The sequence below is a fragment of the Mustela putorius genome, unplaced genomic scaffold, assembly GCF_011764305.1.
Source record: "Mustela putorius furo isolate JIRA1106 unplaced genomic scaffold, ASM1176430v1.1 tig00537338_pilon_pilon_pilon, whole genome shotgun sequence".
Lineage (NCBI taxonomy): Eukaryota > Metazoa > Chordata > Mammalia > Carnivora > Mustelidae > Mustela > Mustela putorius.
Genome location: NW_025422460.1, coordinates 2102147 through 2115954, shown reverse-complemented (window position 1 = coordinate 2115954; position 13808 = coordinate 2102147). Strand labels below are relative to the sequence as shown.

Below are 13808 nucleotides of genomic sequence, written 5' to 3'. Positions count from 1 at the left end.
CTGGAAAAATTAGTAAGAAAATTAGGTGAACCTCCATAAGACCAGTAAACTCTGAGGTGTTTAACTTGCCATATTTTTGTTCTTTCATTTCTACCACCATGGCAGGCATGAAAACCAACAGTCCATGCTCACAGTGAAAACCAGCAGCCTGGCAGCTACCAGAGAGCTGAGAGCCCCTTCATACCCTCTTTACCGAGAACTGTCATTATATAACCTGTCTGGTTGTTCCCATTTCCTGGACTGTCTTATTTGACCTGGCCAGTCCAGTGTAAATAGCTTTTCCCTTACAGAGTTTGTTGGTAAAAATTAGATGTAAATGATCAGTTTCCCAACTGACTGACAGAATGGTAATAGGTAGGGCAAACAATAAGCTACCCAAAAAGCTTTAGAAGAAAAACTGGAGAATGAAATGTCTAGGCACTTGGAAAAGCTCCAATGTATTTCTGGCAATTTAGGAAGCAACATACACATGTAGGATTATGTGTATACCCTGGACTGTACTTATGTCCAGGAGAGAGCTGAGAGGTACCCAAATTCATAGCTCTGGCTGAGTGTGAGGCTCTGTGCAAGAAAGAAGAAAAAAAGTAACACAGAGATGTAAAACTGCCTACTTCAGTGTTGATGGGCCATCCCAAGACACGCACATACAGAGGCCCTTGGCAAATATGGGAGACTTAATGGTTCCAGACATTCAAGGAAATCTGTTTAGTCATTAGCCAACTACAAAAGCTAAAGGATTAGAGAATTCAGTCATCATGCAAGACAAAGATACTGAATTTAAATGTATTTTACAAAAGACCTTAAAAAAAAAACCCGTAACTACAAAAAGCATCAGCAACAAACCCGGGGGAGGGGTGGTAATCTGATTTTCAGAGCTGCCACATTATACTATTTAAAATGCCCCATTTTCAAGAGTAATTCCTAGGTATGTAAAGAAACAAGAATGCATTGTTCAAACACGGGAAAAGAAGCAAGCACTAAAACTGTCACTGAGGATGCAGAGATGTTAGACTTACAAGTCAAAGAATTTAAGTTAGCCATTTTAAATGTTCAAAGAATTAAAGGAGATCATAGCTAAAGAAGAGCATAAAAATGATGTCTCAGCAAACAGATTAATAAAAGAGACAGAAATTATTAACAAAAAAGACCAAAAAGGAATTCTGCAGTTGAAAAGTTAAGAGCTGAAAGGAAAAAAAAAACCACTAACAGGACTCAAAAGTGTATTTTAGGAGCTCCTGGTTACCTTGATTGGTAGAGCACGAAACTCTTGATCTTGGGGTGTTTTGAGCCCCATTTTGGGTACAGAGAAAAAATATGGCAGTTTTTAGAAAAAGCACATTTCTGCAGCCATTACAAGGAATCCGTAAACTCAAAGATAGCCAATTGAGATTATCCAGTCTTAGAAATGAAAAAAAGAAAAAAAAAAAAAAAGCAAAGCAGGTGTGGGGTGGTGTACAGGAGGAAAACTAAAGAGAGTCTCAAAGATCTTTGGGACAGGGCGCCTGGGTGGCTCAGTGGGTTAAAGCCTCTGCCTTCGGCTCAGGTCATGATCCCAGGGTCCTGGGATCGAGCCCCACATCGGGCTTTCTGCTCAGCGGGGAACCTGCTTCCCCCTCTCTCTCTGCCTGCCTCTCTGCCTACCTGTGATCTGTCTGTCAAATAAATAAATAAATATCTTTAAAAAAAAAGATTTTATTTATTTGACAAAGAGAAATCACAAGTAGGCAGAGAGGCAGGCAGAGAGAGAGGGGGAAGCAGGTTCCCCGCTGAGCAGAAAGCCCGATGTGGGGCTCGATCCCAGGACCCTGGGATCATGACCTGAGCCGAAGGCAGAGGCTTTAACCCACTGAGCCACCCAGGTGCCCCAAATAAATAAAATCTTAAAAAAAAAAAAAAATCTTTGGGACAGCAGTAAGTGTACCAACATACACGTAAATGGGAATCCCAGGAGCAAAGGAGAGAGACAGGCAGAAAGAAAAGAAATAGTGGTCAAAATTCCCTAAATTTGATGAAAAACTTCAGTATTTATGTAAAAGTTCAACCAACTCAAGTAGGAAAAACTGGAAGAAACCACACCTAGGGGCGCCTGGGTGGCTCACTGGGTTAATCCTCTGCCTTCAGCTCAGGTCATGATTTCAGGGTCCTGGGATCAAGCCCTGCGTCGCACTCTCTGCGCACTCAGCGGGGAGCCTATTCCCCACCCCCACCCCCTGCCTGCCCACCTCTCTGTCTACTTATGATCTCTCTGTCAAATAAATAAATAAAATCTTAAAAAAAAAAAAACCACATCTAGAACATATCATAATTAAACTGTCAAAATGCACAAGAAAGTATTTAAAAGTAAAATTCTGTAAGTTAATTATGCCAAAAAAGGTAACATATGGCAAAATATTAAAAATTAAATATAGTTGAATAACACTATTTTCTCTACTTTGCTGTACCTTCACAGATTTTTATATTAGGAACTTCAAAAGAATCCATACACCTAAGTTTCTTAGTAGTTGCTTCCTGTTTCAAGTAATATTTTAGAAAAGCTGAAGGAGAATGTTATATATACTGCAATAAATACTAAAATGTTCTTTAAATAAAAAAAAGAACTTCAAAAGATAATGCTTTACGATAGTTGAAGATATCACCTAAAAGAAAAAGAGATGTTTAAAAATTAACTCATTAATTGAGAGTGAGTGAGCAAGGGAGCATGAGCAGGGAAAGGGCAGAAGGAGAGGAAGAGAGAGAGAATCTGAAGCCGACTCTGCAGTGAGCCCAATGTGGGGCTTGATCTCATGACCCTGAGAACCTGACCTGAGCTGAAATCAAGAGTTGGACCTTTAATGGACTGAGTCACCCAGGTGCCCTGAAAAAGAGGTTTTCAATTTCAACTTTCCCCAGCCATGGTATTATTTAAGAGTGCAGGTAGGAATTTTGTTTATGGAAGGATGGCGTAGACCTACTTTTTCCTGTTCTTTCTGCTAACTATAGCTGAAAATCATGAGTATTACATATAAGACAAACAGAACAGCTGTTGAAAGATGAAGACAGACTGACTAGGGACCTCAGGACCAAAAGAATGACACAGCAGTGAACTTCCTTTTTGCCTCATTTGTTCCAGACTGGGGTCTGGAGAACCTCAAAACAGAAATGTCAAAGGGCAAAGACTAAAGTCCTAAGAAAAGTCTGCTCAAAGAGCCAAGACAGGAGCAGCTCAGCAAGATGGGAAACTTTTAGACAGTAACAGCTCCACGCCAGTGAAACACCACAGAAACAATTGTGGTCTCATCTCCATTCTCTCTTGAAAATACTATGGAGACCCCAGACTTCCACATTTGCTAGGCTATAACGTGGCACCTCAATTTTCTCTCTACCATCTCACCACTGAAGTGGTATCCAAAGAGGCCAAGCAAGGAACCTGGACTTCAGTCCCCCATTAGGCAGTAAGAAGACAATGCTTTGTCTTCCTTAACTGGGGTCGTCTGAGAGGATAACTGCTAAAACATAAGGCTATAAATAAATTCCAGTCTTTTTTTTTTTTTAATATTTTATTTATTTATTTGACAGATCACAAGTAGGCAGAGAGGCAGGCAGAGAGAGAGAGAGAGAGAGGGAAGCAGGCTCCCTGCTGAGCAGAGAGCCCTATGCAGGACTGGATCCCAGGACCCTGAGATCATGACCTGAGCCGAAGGCAGCGGCTTTAACCCACTGAGCCACCCAGGCGCCCCCTAAATTCCAGAGTCTTATAAGACCATAAATGTTCAAGTCTAAACAGAAAACCACTCATCTAAATAGAGCCAGGAAAATCACAATTTGAATAGGAAATGAATGATGATGCTATGTGCTTCAACAAGCAATGACAGATTCACTTGAAATAGATGAAAAAATAGAAAAATCTCAGCAAAGAAATCAGTTATAAAAAGAACCAAATGTTAATTATAGAACTAAAAAATACAATTGAAATATAGAAAAAATATAAAAAATATAGATATAGAAAATATAAATATAAAAATATAGAAAATATAAAAAATATAGATAAAAAATATAAAAAATAAAATTGAAAATAGAACTAAAAAATACAAATAAACTTATTGGATATTGTCAGTAGTAGAGTGGAGATACAATCAGTAGGGTTGAGGACAGTTCAATATTATTTACTCAATCTCACCAACAGAGAGAAAATAGACTTAAGAGCAAGTGCACTGCACAGTGTTTGAGTATGGAGTTAAGGCTGCTGGCTGATCGATGAACTCACCAGTGTAGGTAGTATGCTATATGAGGGGCAAGTTTTAGCTACTAACACCGCAAGGGTCTCTGGCTCAATGAGTGGAGTTTGACAATAATTCTTGCTACAAGTAAAGAGGGCAGAATAAAGCCATTTTCTGATATGCAACCCCCTCCCCCCCGACAACTTATGTATTCCTTCTCTAACACAAAAGAGATGCTCTAACAAATCAGAGAGTAAGCCAAGGAAAAGGAAGTTTACAGGCACCATGGATGAGTTGAAGGGAATTCAGAGCATGATGGACAAAGAAAACAACAGGGATAATAACTGAGTACCAAGTCCAGAGAGCAACCAGTGCAGACTGGAGTAGGCAGAAGCAAGGATTCAAGGAGGGAGAGATATAATCAAGAAAAAAAAATGGAACCGAGAGATCTGACAGACCTGCCTGTATCTGGAGGTTTTCTTTAGGTTTGGTGGAGAGTCTGAAGATGAATTAGTGACTGACAGAAAACAGCTAAGCATACTGCAGTATTATGTGACTTCGTTTAAAATTCAATTTTTAAATTTATTTAAACAGTTTCTTGATTTACTTTCTTAATCTATTTTGTTTTATAATATTTTAATTTTCCTTAATCTTTTGGCTTTGAATTGGTAATATATTCATGTTTCAAAAAATATACTGAGAAGTCTCCCACCTCCTTCAACCACCCCCACCACTATCTCTGAACAGTACCACTCAACTTCAGCATTTCATTGAATCTAAGCTGCCAGTAAATATACATCAAATTTTGTGTACCACTTAAAAATACATGAATGGTGGGGTGCTTGGGTGGCTCAGTGGTTGAAGCCTCTGCCTTCGGCTCAGGTCATGATCCCAGGGTCCTGGGATCGAGCCTCACATTGGGCTCTCTGCTCGACGGGGAGCCTTCCTCCTCCTCTCTCTCTCTGCCTGCCTCTCTGCCTACTTGTGATCTGTCTGTCAAATAAATAAAAATCTTTAAAAAATACATTAATGGTAATATTAATATTACCAATCCTCAATTTTATTTATTTTTAAAAAAGATTTTATTTATTTATTTGACAGAGATCACAGGTAGGCAGAGAGGCAGGCAGAGAGAGACAGAGAAGCAAGCTCCCTGCCGAGCAGAGAGCCTGATGCGGGACTCGATCCCAGGATCCTGGGGTCATGACCTGAGCTGAAGGCAGAGGCTTTAACCCACTGAGTCACCCAGGTGCCCGTATCCTCAATTTTAAATCACATATTCCTTTCTGGGATGTTGACATGTTAGATCTAACTCATATCATAGTATGTTCTATATGGTTGTTTTATCTTTGCTTCTTTTTAAAATTTTGCTCACTTTTTCCATTTCTATCCTCTATGCCTACATGGTTTTCTATTTTAATTTTACCTTCATTCTATGGTTTCTTCTAGGTCTTTTTTTTCTTTCTTTCTTCTAGGTCTTTACTGTGTTCTGTCCCTTCAGGTGTCACACCTTAATGTCCTGTCTTTTAGTCTTGGGAGTCTGCATTTCATCTTTGTGTGTTTTCCTTCACTGAGGTGGTGCTGACTTCATTAAGTAATTTAAATTCATAGTTAAGATTTTAAAAATAAGTTTCATCTGTCCTGTTTTGGTAAGTGTTCTTACTGAACAAATGAGTATATTTTGTTGCTCTTTTTTTACTTTTTAATTTTAGTTATCTTCACATGAATATCCTTTTATTACTCATCAGTGAATGAGTTGGGCTATTCCTAAAAACAGCAATTTACACGAGATTCCTTTCACTTGGGAGTGGGAGTGTGGGGAGATTGCTCTGATTTCAGCTAGTTATTTTTCAGTCCAAATGCTCTCTCCTTTCAGGTGCCACAAAAACAGACTGCCAACTGCAAGTAAGGCCAGGGCCCTACCCCCACAACCTACGTTGGAACCATACTCAGTCCAGGAAAACCTCTGCAAATAGGCCCCCCTCACCAGAGTTTCTGCACATATTGCTGCTTACAAGGAATATACTGTTGTACTTCACAGAATGCTTTTCACCTTCAGGAACTCTATTTTTTTTCTAGCACTTTAAAAGTAACTCTAGTGCTACTTCAAAAAAACCCCCAAAACAAAAAACAACACTTTTAACACTGAAAGGTAATGTATTAAATCTGTGAAATTTAGTGTCTACTGTTGGCAACAATGTGGAGAAAATGGGAACACATTTCATGAGGCTATAAGCAAGTACAGTGAATGGAAATCAGAATTTAAACTCTAGGGGCGCCTGGGTGGCTCAGTGGGTTAAGCCTCTGCCTTTGGCTCAGGTCATGGTCTCAGGGTCCTAGGATGGAGCCCTGCAACAGGCTCTCTGCTCAGTGGGGAGCCTGTTTCCCCCCACTCCTCTTTGCCTGCCTCTCTGCCTACTTGTGATCTCTCTGTCAAATAAATAAAATCTTAAAAAAAAAAAAAAAAGAATTTAAACTCTACATGTAATTTGACCCAGAAGTATATTCTAGAGAAATGTTTGCTAAGGGGCTCAATGATATTAAACTGATAAGAACACATACTACACTTGATCTTAGCCAAAAGGCCGAGAAGCGATAAAGGGGCTCAATGATAAATAAAAAGATCCACTGCATTATTTGCTTATTACAGTGATAAATGGAAATAACTTAAGTTTTCATTAATGGAGAACTAATTATGGCACCAATACATCTGGGAATATCACATAGTATAGGAATAGTGTCTCCTTTTCTAGTTTTCATTTTCCTGATCTCCTAAGATGATATATCCTAAGGCACGGTCTTGGTACCACCTCTACTCTCTCTTTATACTATCAATGGACTTTCTTCCACTCTCATGGTGTTAAGAAACATATATCTGCTTTTAATTCCCAAAACTTAATCCCCAGCATAGATACCGATCTTCAATACTAGAAGTGGATCTACTTTGGAATTTTTTTTTTTTTAAAGATTTTATTTATTTATTTGACAGAGAGAAATCACAAGTAGTCGGAGAGGCAGGCAGAGAGAGAGAGAGAGGGAAGCAGGCTCCCTGCTGAGCAGAGAGCCCAATGTGGGACTCAATCCCAGGACCCTGAGATCATGACCCGAGCCGAAGGCAGCGGCTTAACCCACTGAGCCACCCAGGCGCCCCTACTTTGGAATTTTTTAGGCAGCTATACATTTGACATCTTTACTTGGCTGTCTAACCACATGGAGATCTTGAAAGTAAAATAATTAAAACTAAACTCTTAGATACCTTACTTGAGAAAGGGTAATTCCTATCTACAGTTGTTCACGAAAAACCTCCTAGCTATCACTGGCTTCCTTCCCTTCTTTCTCTTAGAAAGTTCTGTCAACTGTACCTTCAATATATATCCAGAATCTCAACTTTTTATGACTTTTACTACTTCCATTCTGGTCCAAGCCTCTATGATAGTCTAAGGTTCCATTATCTCTCACTTGGTCTTCCTGCTTCCACTTTTGTTTTTTTGCAGTTTATTTGCATGGTAGCCAGAGTAATCATTTTGAAAATAAGTCAAGTCATGTCATTCCTATGGCTTAACCCTCTGATGACTCTCAACCTCACCCAGAATAAAATCCAAAGGATTCTGAATGGCCTACAAAGCTCTACATCATCTGGCCCTTAGTTATATCTCTGAACCATGTTATGCAACTCTCTCCTTGTTCTAGGCTGGTTCCTTTTGCTGCTCCTCTGTGTTCCTAACATACGGGCAGTCCTGACTTTGTACTATGCTGGTATGTATGAATTCTACTATATTTTTATTACAGCAGTCCCCCACCAACTCTGTTCATATTTCCATTACCACTGTATATTTTAACTGTGAGTACTTACATAAAGTTTATGAAACTTTATGCAAGCTTTGCTGCTAGATCCTCAGTCCACAATGACCAATCACATCACTTTCTTTGAAGTATGTCCGTGAGTGGTCATTGCACATCTGTTATTCAGTTTATGCAGATGGCAAAATGTGAAGCTGTGCTGTCTCTTGTTTCCCAATGATAAACTCAGGTGAACTTTTACCATAATGGATGACAGAAAAAGAGAGTGAGAACTGGCCAACAAAAACAAAAACACAGGAAAAAACAGAAATCTGGAAGTAAAACTCGATGTGATTAAAAGACTTGAAAGAGCAAAGACAGGATGAGCCCTAGGCTTGTATGAAGATATGGTTATGGAACATATAGAGAGAATCCAGTGACTATTAAAAGAATGATGGTAAAGTCATCTCATAACATCTTTTAGTTAAAATTGCACTAGGAACAGAAGGCCACTAAGGAGAAATGCAGTATTTACTTCTACTTTGGATTTATTACTATTAAATGAATGAATGAATGAATGAATAAATAAATAAATATATAAATAAATAAATCCCAGTCACTTAGGCCCAAGTGTTAAAGTTAGCTGCCACACTGAAAGGAAATAGCCACTTACAAGGAGAATGAAGAACAAAAACAGTAACAACAAATCCTTTTCTGGCCAGTAAGTCTGGTTTATTTCAAAAGTTAATAAATTAATTTTTTTTTTTTAAAGATTTTATTTATTTATTTGACAGAGAGAAATCACAAGTAGATGGAGAGGCAGGCAGAGAGAGAGAGAGGGAAGCAGGCTCCCTGCTGAGCAGAGAGCCCGATGCGGGCCTTGATCCCAGGACCCTGAGATCATGTCCTGAGCCGAAGGCAGCGGCTTAACCCACTGAGCCACCCAGGCGCCCTAATAAATTAATTTTGATGAATTAATGTTTAGATCTCTGGTGAAGCCACTTGCACAATTAAAAGATGCTGCGTGAAATGTGCCCCCAGATTCCACGCATAAGTTAGGGCAGAGGGTTTTTTTTTTTTTTTTAAAGATTTATTTATTTATTTATTTGACAGAGATCACAAGTAGGCAGAGAGGCAGGCAGAGAGGGGGGAAGCAGGCTCCCTGCTGAGCAGAGAGCCTGATGCTGGGCTCAATCCCAGGACCCTGAGATCATGACTTGAGCCGAAGGCAGAGGCTTTAACCCACTGAGCCACCCAGGTGCCCCAGGGCAGAGGGTTTTAATGAAGACGAAGATGTCCTTAGAAGTGATGCAAGCAAAAAGTTTTGCATTAAAGGAACTCTTGGAGATAATCTGCCACCATTGAAAAGACAAAGGATAACATGTCAGAAGCAGATCTAAACTTAGAAAGGGACATAACAATTTTCCAATGCATGGAAGGACTGTTGTGCTTTTCATCATCATTGAGTTGTACAATGTGAAGGCAGCGAGTACTGTTCCAAATACACTTGATTAGTTTTTAGAAAGAAATACTTTAATTCTCAGTGTTTCTCATGTTTAAATTAACAGTGTACCAAATAAATATTAGTTTTACTAGTTTTTCCACCTCTCTATATATGGTAAGAGATGTTTAAGACGATTAAGAGAGTTTTGAGTATTTTCATAATGTTTTAAAGGTTACAAAATAAGCACAACCCTCACCCCCTAAAATTAAGATCATTTTCACAGCTTCCCCTTGCATGGTTATTTTTACTTTTCTGCACTAATGTGCAAAGTAATGACTGCATATCCTCCTACATCAAATCCTTGGCCCCTGCTCTTTGCTTGGCCTGATGCAGTTGGACATGAGGAAGCATGCGGCTGTTCCTTTATGCTCTTAAACCTCTGTGCAGAGAAGGCTTTCTGGGTGGTATCACCTCTTCCTCCTATTGCCTTATATTCCTTTCACACTGCCTTTTCTATTTATTTCTCTACACCTACTAGAAAGTAAGCTTAAGGAGAATGGACACTTTGTCTTCATCACTCTTCTGTATTCCCAGATTAAAAAGAAAATCACTTGGCACACACAAGGCAATCACAATTTTTTCTTGAATGAAGTTTTATGATAAAGTAGATAAATATATCACCATTGTAAGCTATTATTGATATAAGTAAAAACTGCAAGATGTAGACCAATCTAATCAGCAAGATGTTGTTTTTAAGACTCAATCTACATGTGTACATAAAGAAAGATGTGGAAAGATACTTAACAAAACTGTTACCAATCAATAGGATTCTGGCTAGTGGGACTATCAAGGTAGAGGGAGAGCAGGATAAAGATTTTCCCTTTATACCTTAAATATTTTTATATTGTTTCTCTCTTTCCCCAAATATCTTTATTTGTGGAATTAAAAAGAATAAAGAAAACAGCATATATTAACTACCGTCATAACGTCACTGTTTTTTAAGATTTTATTTATTTATTTATTTATTAAGATTTTATTTTATTTATCTGTCATAGAGAGAGAAGTGAGTGCAAGCACAGGCAGACAGAGTGGCAGGCAGAGGCAGAGGGAGAAGCAGGCTCCCTGCCAAGCAAGGAGCCCGATGTGGGACTTGATCCCAGGATGCTGGGATCATGACCTGAGCCGAAGGCAGCCGCCCAACCAACTGAGCCACCCAGGCGTCCCAAGATTTTATTTATTTGAGAGAGAGCAAGCGAGCGAGCACGAGGGGCGGGTGGAGCAGAGGGGGAATGAAATCTCAAGGAGACTCCGTGCAGAGCGCAGAGTCCAATGCAGGGCCTGTTCTCATGACCCTGAGGTCACGTCCTGAGCCAAAACCAAGAGCTGGTGGCTCAACCAACTGAACTACCCAGGAGCCCCATGATGTCACTTTTGATAGCAATAAAAACTGGGGGTTACTGTGGGGCAGGCTCTGTCCTTAATGCTCTGAATGCATCATTTCATTTAAATACATAAAAATTCTAGGAAGCAGATGTTGTAAGTATGGCTATTTTATAAATAATACAGAGGCTGGGCAATGTGCCCTGGTCACACAGCTAGAAAGTGGATGTAAAAAGATGTAGATAAGCAAATTATGTAAAATTTGTCACATGTGTTAGACTTTTTCTTTCCCAATTATGTGCAGCTGGAAGCAAGAGTGATAACATTTATGTGCTCACCCTGCAGGCCTAGGTGACCCGGATGCGCTCCGCATAGAACTCTCCACTCGAGGGCTAGCCACTTCAGGAGGCTGAGGAGGAATGAGGGTTTTCCGAACTGCCATTCTGAAAGAGACCAGACAAACCCAGAAAACAACAGTCCAAGGGCATTAAAGGATAGGAAGTACATAGTTGCTAGGCATACCTATGGCGAAATAAAAGCACTATATTGGCTGACCCATTTTTAAAAAACTTTTTTATTAATTAATTCATTAAAAAAAATAAACATATAATGTATTTTTACCCCCAGGGGTACAGGTCTGTGAATCGCCAGGTTTACACATTTCACAGCACTCATCATAGCACATACCCTCCGCAATGTCCATATCCCCACCACCCTCTCCCGTCCCCCTTCCCCCCCTCAACCCTCGGTCTGTTTTTTGAGAGTGAGTCTTTTATGGTTTGTCTCCCTCCCAATCCTACCTTTTTTCATTTTTTCTTTTCCTACCCCCCAACCACTTCCTCATATTAGGGAGATCATATGATAGTTGTCTTTCTCCGACTGACTTATTTTGCTAAGCATAATACCCTCCAGTTCCATCCACGTCGTGGCTGACCCATTTTGTTTTTTCTTAAAGATTTTATTTATTTATTTGACAGACAGAGATCACAAGTTGGCAGAGAGGCAGGCAGAGAGAGAAAGAGAGAGAGAGAGAGGAGGAAGCAGGCTCCCTGCCGAGCAGAGAGCCCGATGCGGGGCTCGATCCCAGGACCCTGGGATCATGACCTGAGCCAAAGGCAGGGGCTTTAACCCGCTGAGCCACCCAGGCACCCCAGGCAGACCCATTTTTCAAGTGGATTTTAAAATTTTATCAAAGTAAAGTATTGAAAAAGTAAGTAAAAAGTAAGTATTAAAAGTAAGTAAGTATTGAAAAAGCCACATTTGCATTAAAAAGCTTTTAACAAAATATAGCAGGTTCCCACCCCATCCCTCCCTCTTTCTTGTCAATCTCTACCCAGGAAGCAACCACTCTGACTCTTTTAGCTGATGCTTCTAGTATGCCCCATCTCCTTTCTACTCATTATCAAACTTGAAATCTATATTACATGTTCACGATTATTATTATGTTTATGCATTTATATTGACCTGCGAAATTTCCTGGAAGTCAAATGAGAAAAGTTGATCAAGTTAGTTAGTGTCGATTGTGCCATGCACTAGAGGCCACATATGACTGAGAAACACTGGGCTCTGCAATGTGGAAGTGGTGAGTAACTGTGACATGCTTAGTTTTGGCAGAGTGGTGGGAGCAAACGCTAGACAAGAGTGGGTTGAGAGAAAATGGCTAGAACCAGAATTTTGGAAAGCCTAATTAATCGATCTAGATGTAAGTTAGCCTAAAAAAGTGTGACCACCAAACATCATTTTAATTTATAAAGTGGCTTGCCAAAAAAAAAAAAAAAATATATATATATATATATATATATATATATATATATATGGATCTGATAAAGCCTTAGATTCAAGTAACAAGAGAAAATGTGTGGAGGAGACAAGAACAGCAAAACTACCCTAAAGGGTTAGTGGGTTGAATTGTGGTCCCTAAAAAGATATCCAAGTCCTAATCCCTATACCTGTTAATGTAAAAAACAGGGTCTATGTAAATATAATTAAGGTAGAGACTCAAAGTAAGATCCTTCTAGCTTTAGGGTGGACCCTAAATCCAATTCCTCGTATCCTTTTCACAGAAAGGAGAGGGAGATTTGAGACACAGGGACACAGAGAAGACCATGTGAATACAGAAGCAGAGATTGGAGTGATGTGTCCACAAGCCAAAGGTTTGCCAAGAGGCACCAGAAGTGAGGAAGGAGGCATGGAATGGATTCTCGTGGAGTACATTCAGAAGGAACCAACTCTGTTGACATCTTGATTTCAGACTTCTAGCCATCATAACTTTGGAGAATTATTTCTTTTTTTAAAAAGATTTTATCTTTAAGCAGGGGCACCCGGGTGGCTCAGTTGTTAAGCATCTGCCTTTGGCTCAGGTTATGATCCCAGGCTCCTGGGATTGAGCCCCACATTGGACTCCCTGCTAGGTGGGAAGCCTGCTTCTCCCTCTCCCACTCCCTCTGCTTGTGTTTCCTCTCTTGTTGTCTTTCTCTGTGTCAAATAAATAAATGAAATCTTAAAAAAACAAAATAATAATAAAAAAAATTAAAAAAAATTTATCTTTAAGCAATTTCTATATCCAACATGGGGTCCGGACTCACAACCCTGAGATCAAGAGTCACATGCTCTACCAACTCAGTCAACTAGGCACCTCCGTGAGAATAAATCTCTGTTGTTTTAAGCCACCAGATTTGTGGCAATTTGTTATGGCAGCTCTAGGAAACTAATAAAATGTGGATGCAGTTGAAAAAAATCAAGGCAGTGAGAGAGAAAAGTCTACAGGACAGAAGACCAAGTTTTTTCAACAAGTAAATCTCAAGGAAAAAGAGATGAAGGAAACCTATAAAAGAGTCTTAGGAGACATATCAACTCATTACAATGTGGGCACCTTATGAGAAAAAATTCATGACATCTGAGCCCATGCTTAGGAAGCATTTTGTGTTGGGTCTCTTCTAAGATCCTAGCCAAGGTTTGTGAGGTTAAGCAGGGCCAGTCAACATGGTTGTTTACCCCACCACAGTCTG

The 13808-nt window shown here is 39.7% G+C and overlaps 1 protein-coding gene, 1 non-coding gene and 1 pseudogene across 10 annotated transcripts in view; 1 reads left to right on the top strand and 2 right to left on the bottom strand.

The window, feature by feature from the left end:
- Nucleotides 1-13808, bottom strand: part of SAP130 (Sin3A associated protein 130) — a 92095-nt gene that overhangs the window by 32686 nt on the left and 45601 nt on the right. For all 9 annotated transcript variants that reach the window (XR_006604966.1, XM_045074365.1, XM_045074362.1 and 6 more), the window contains one exon: nucleotides 11139-11243. Coding sequence is in view for 8 of the 9 variants with exons in the window: in XM_045074365.1 (XP_044930300.1) it covers nucleotides 11139-11243 (105 nt within the window). In the remaining variant the exon portion in view is untranslated. The remainder of the gene's footprint in view (nucleotides 1-11138; nucleotides 11244-13808) is intronic.
- LOC123390379 lies at nucleotides 4190-4345 on the top strand. Its single transcript, XR_006604969.1, has one exon. It is a non-coding gene; the product is annotated as a small nucleolar RNA SNORA62/SNORA6 family (small nucleolar RNA).
- Nucleotides 6661-6793, bottom strand: LOC123390381 (annotated as a pseudogene).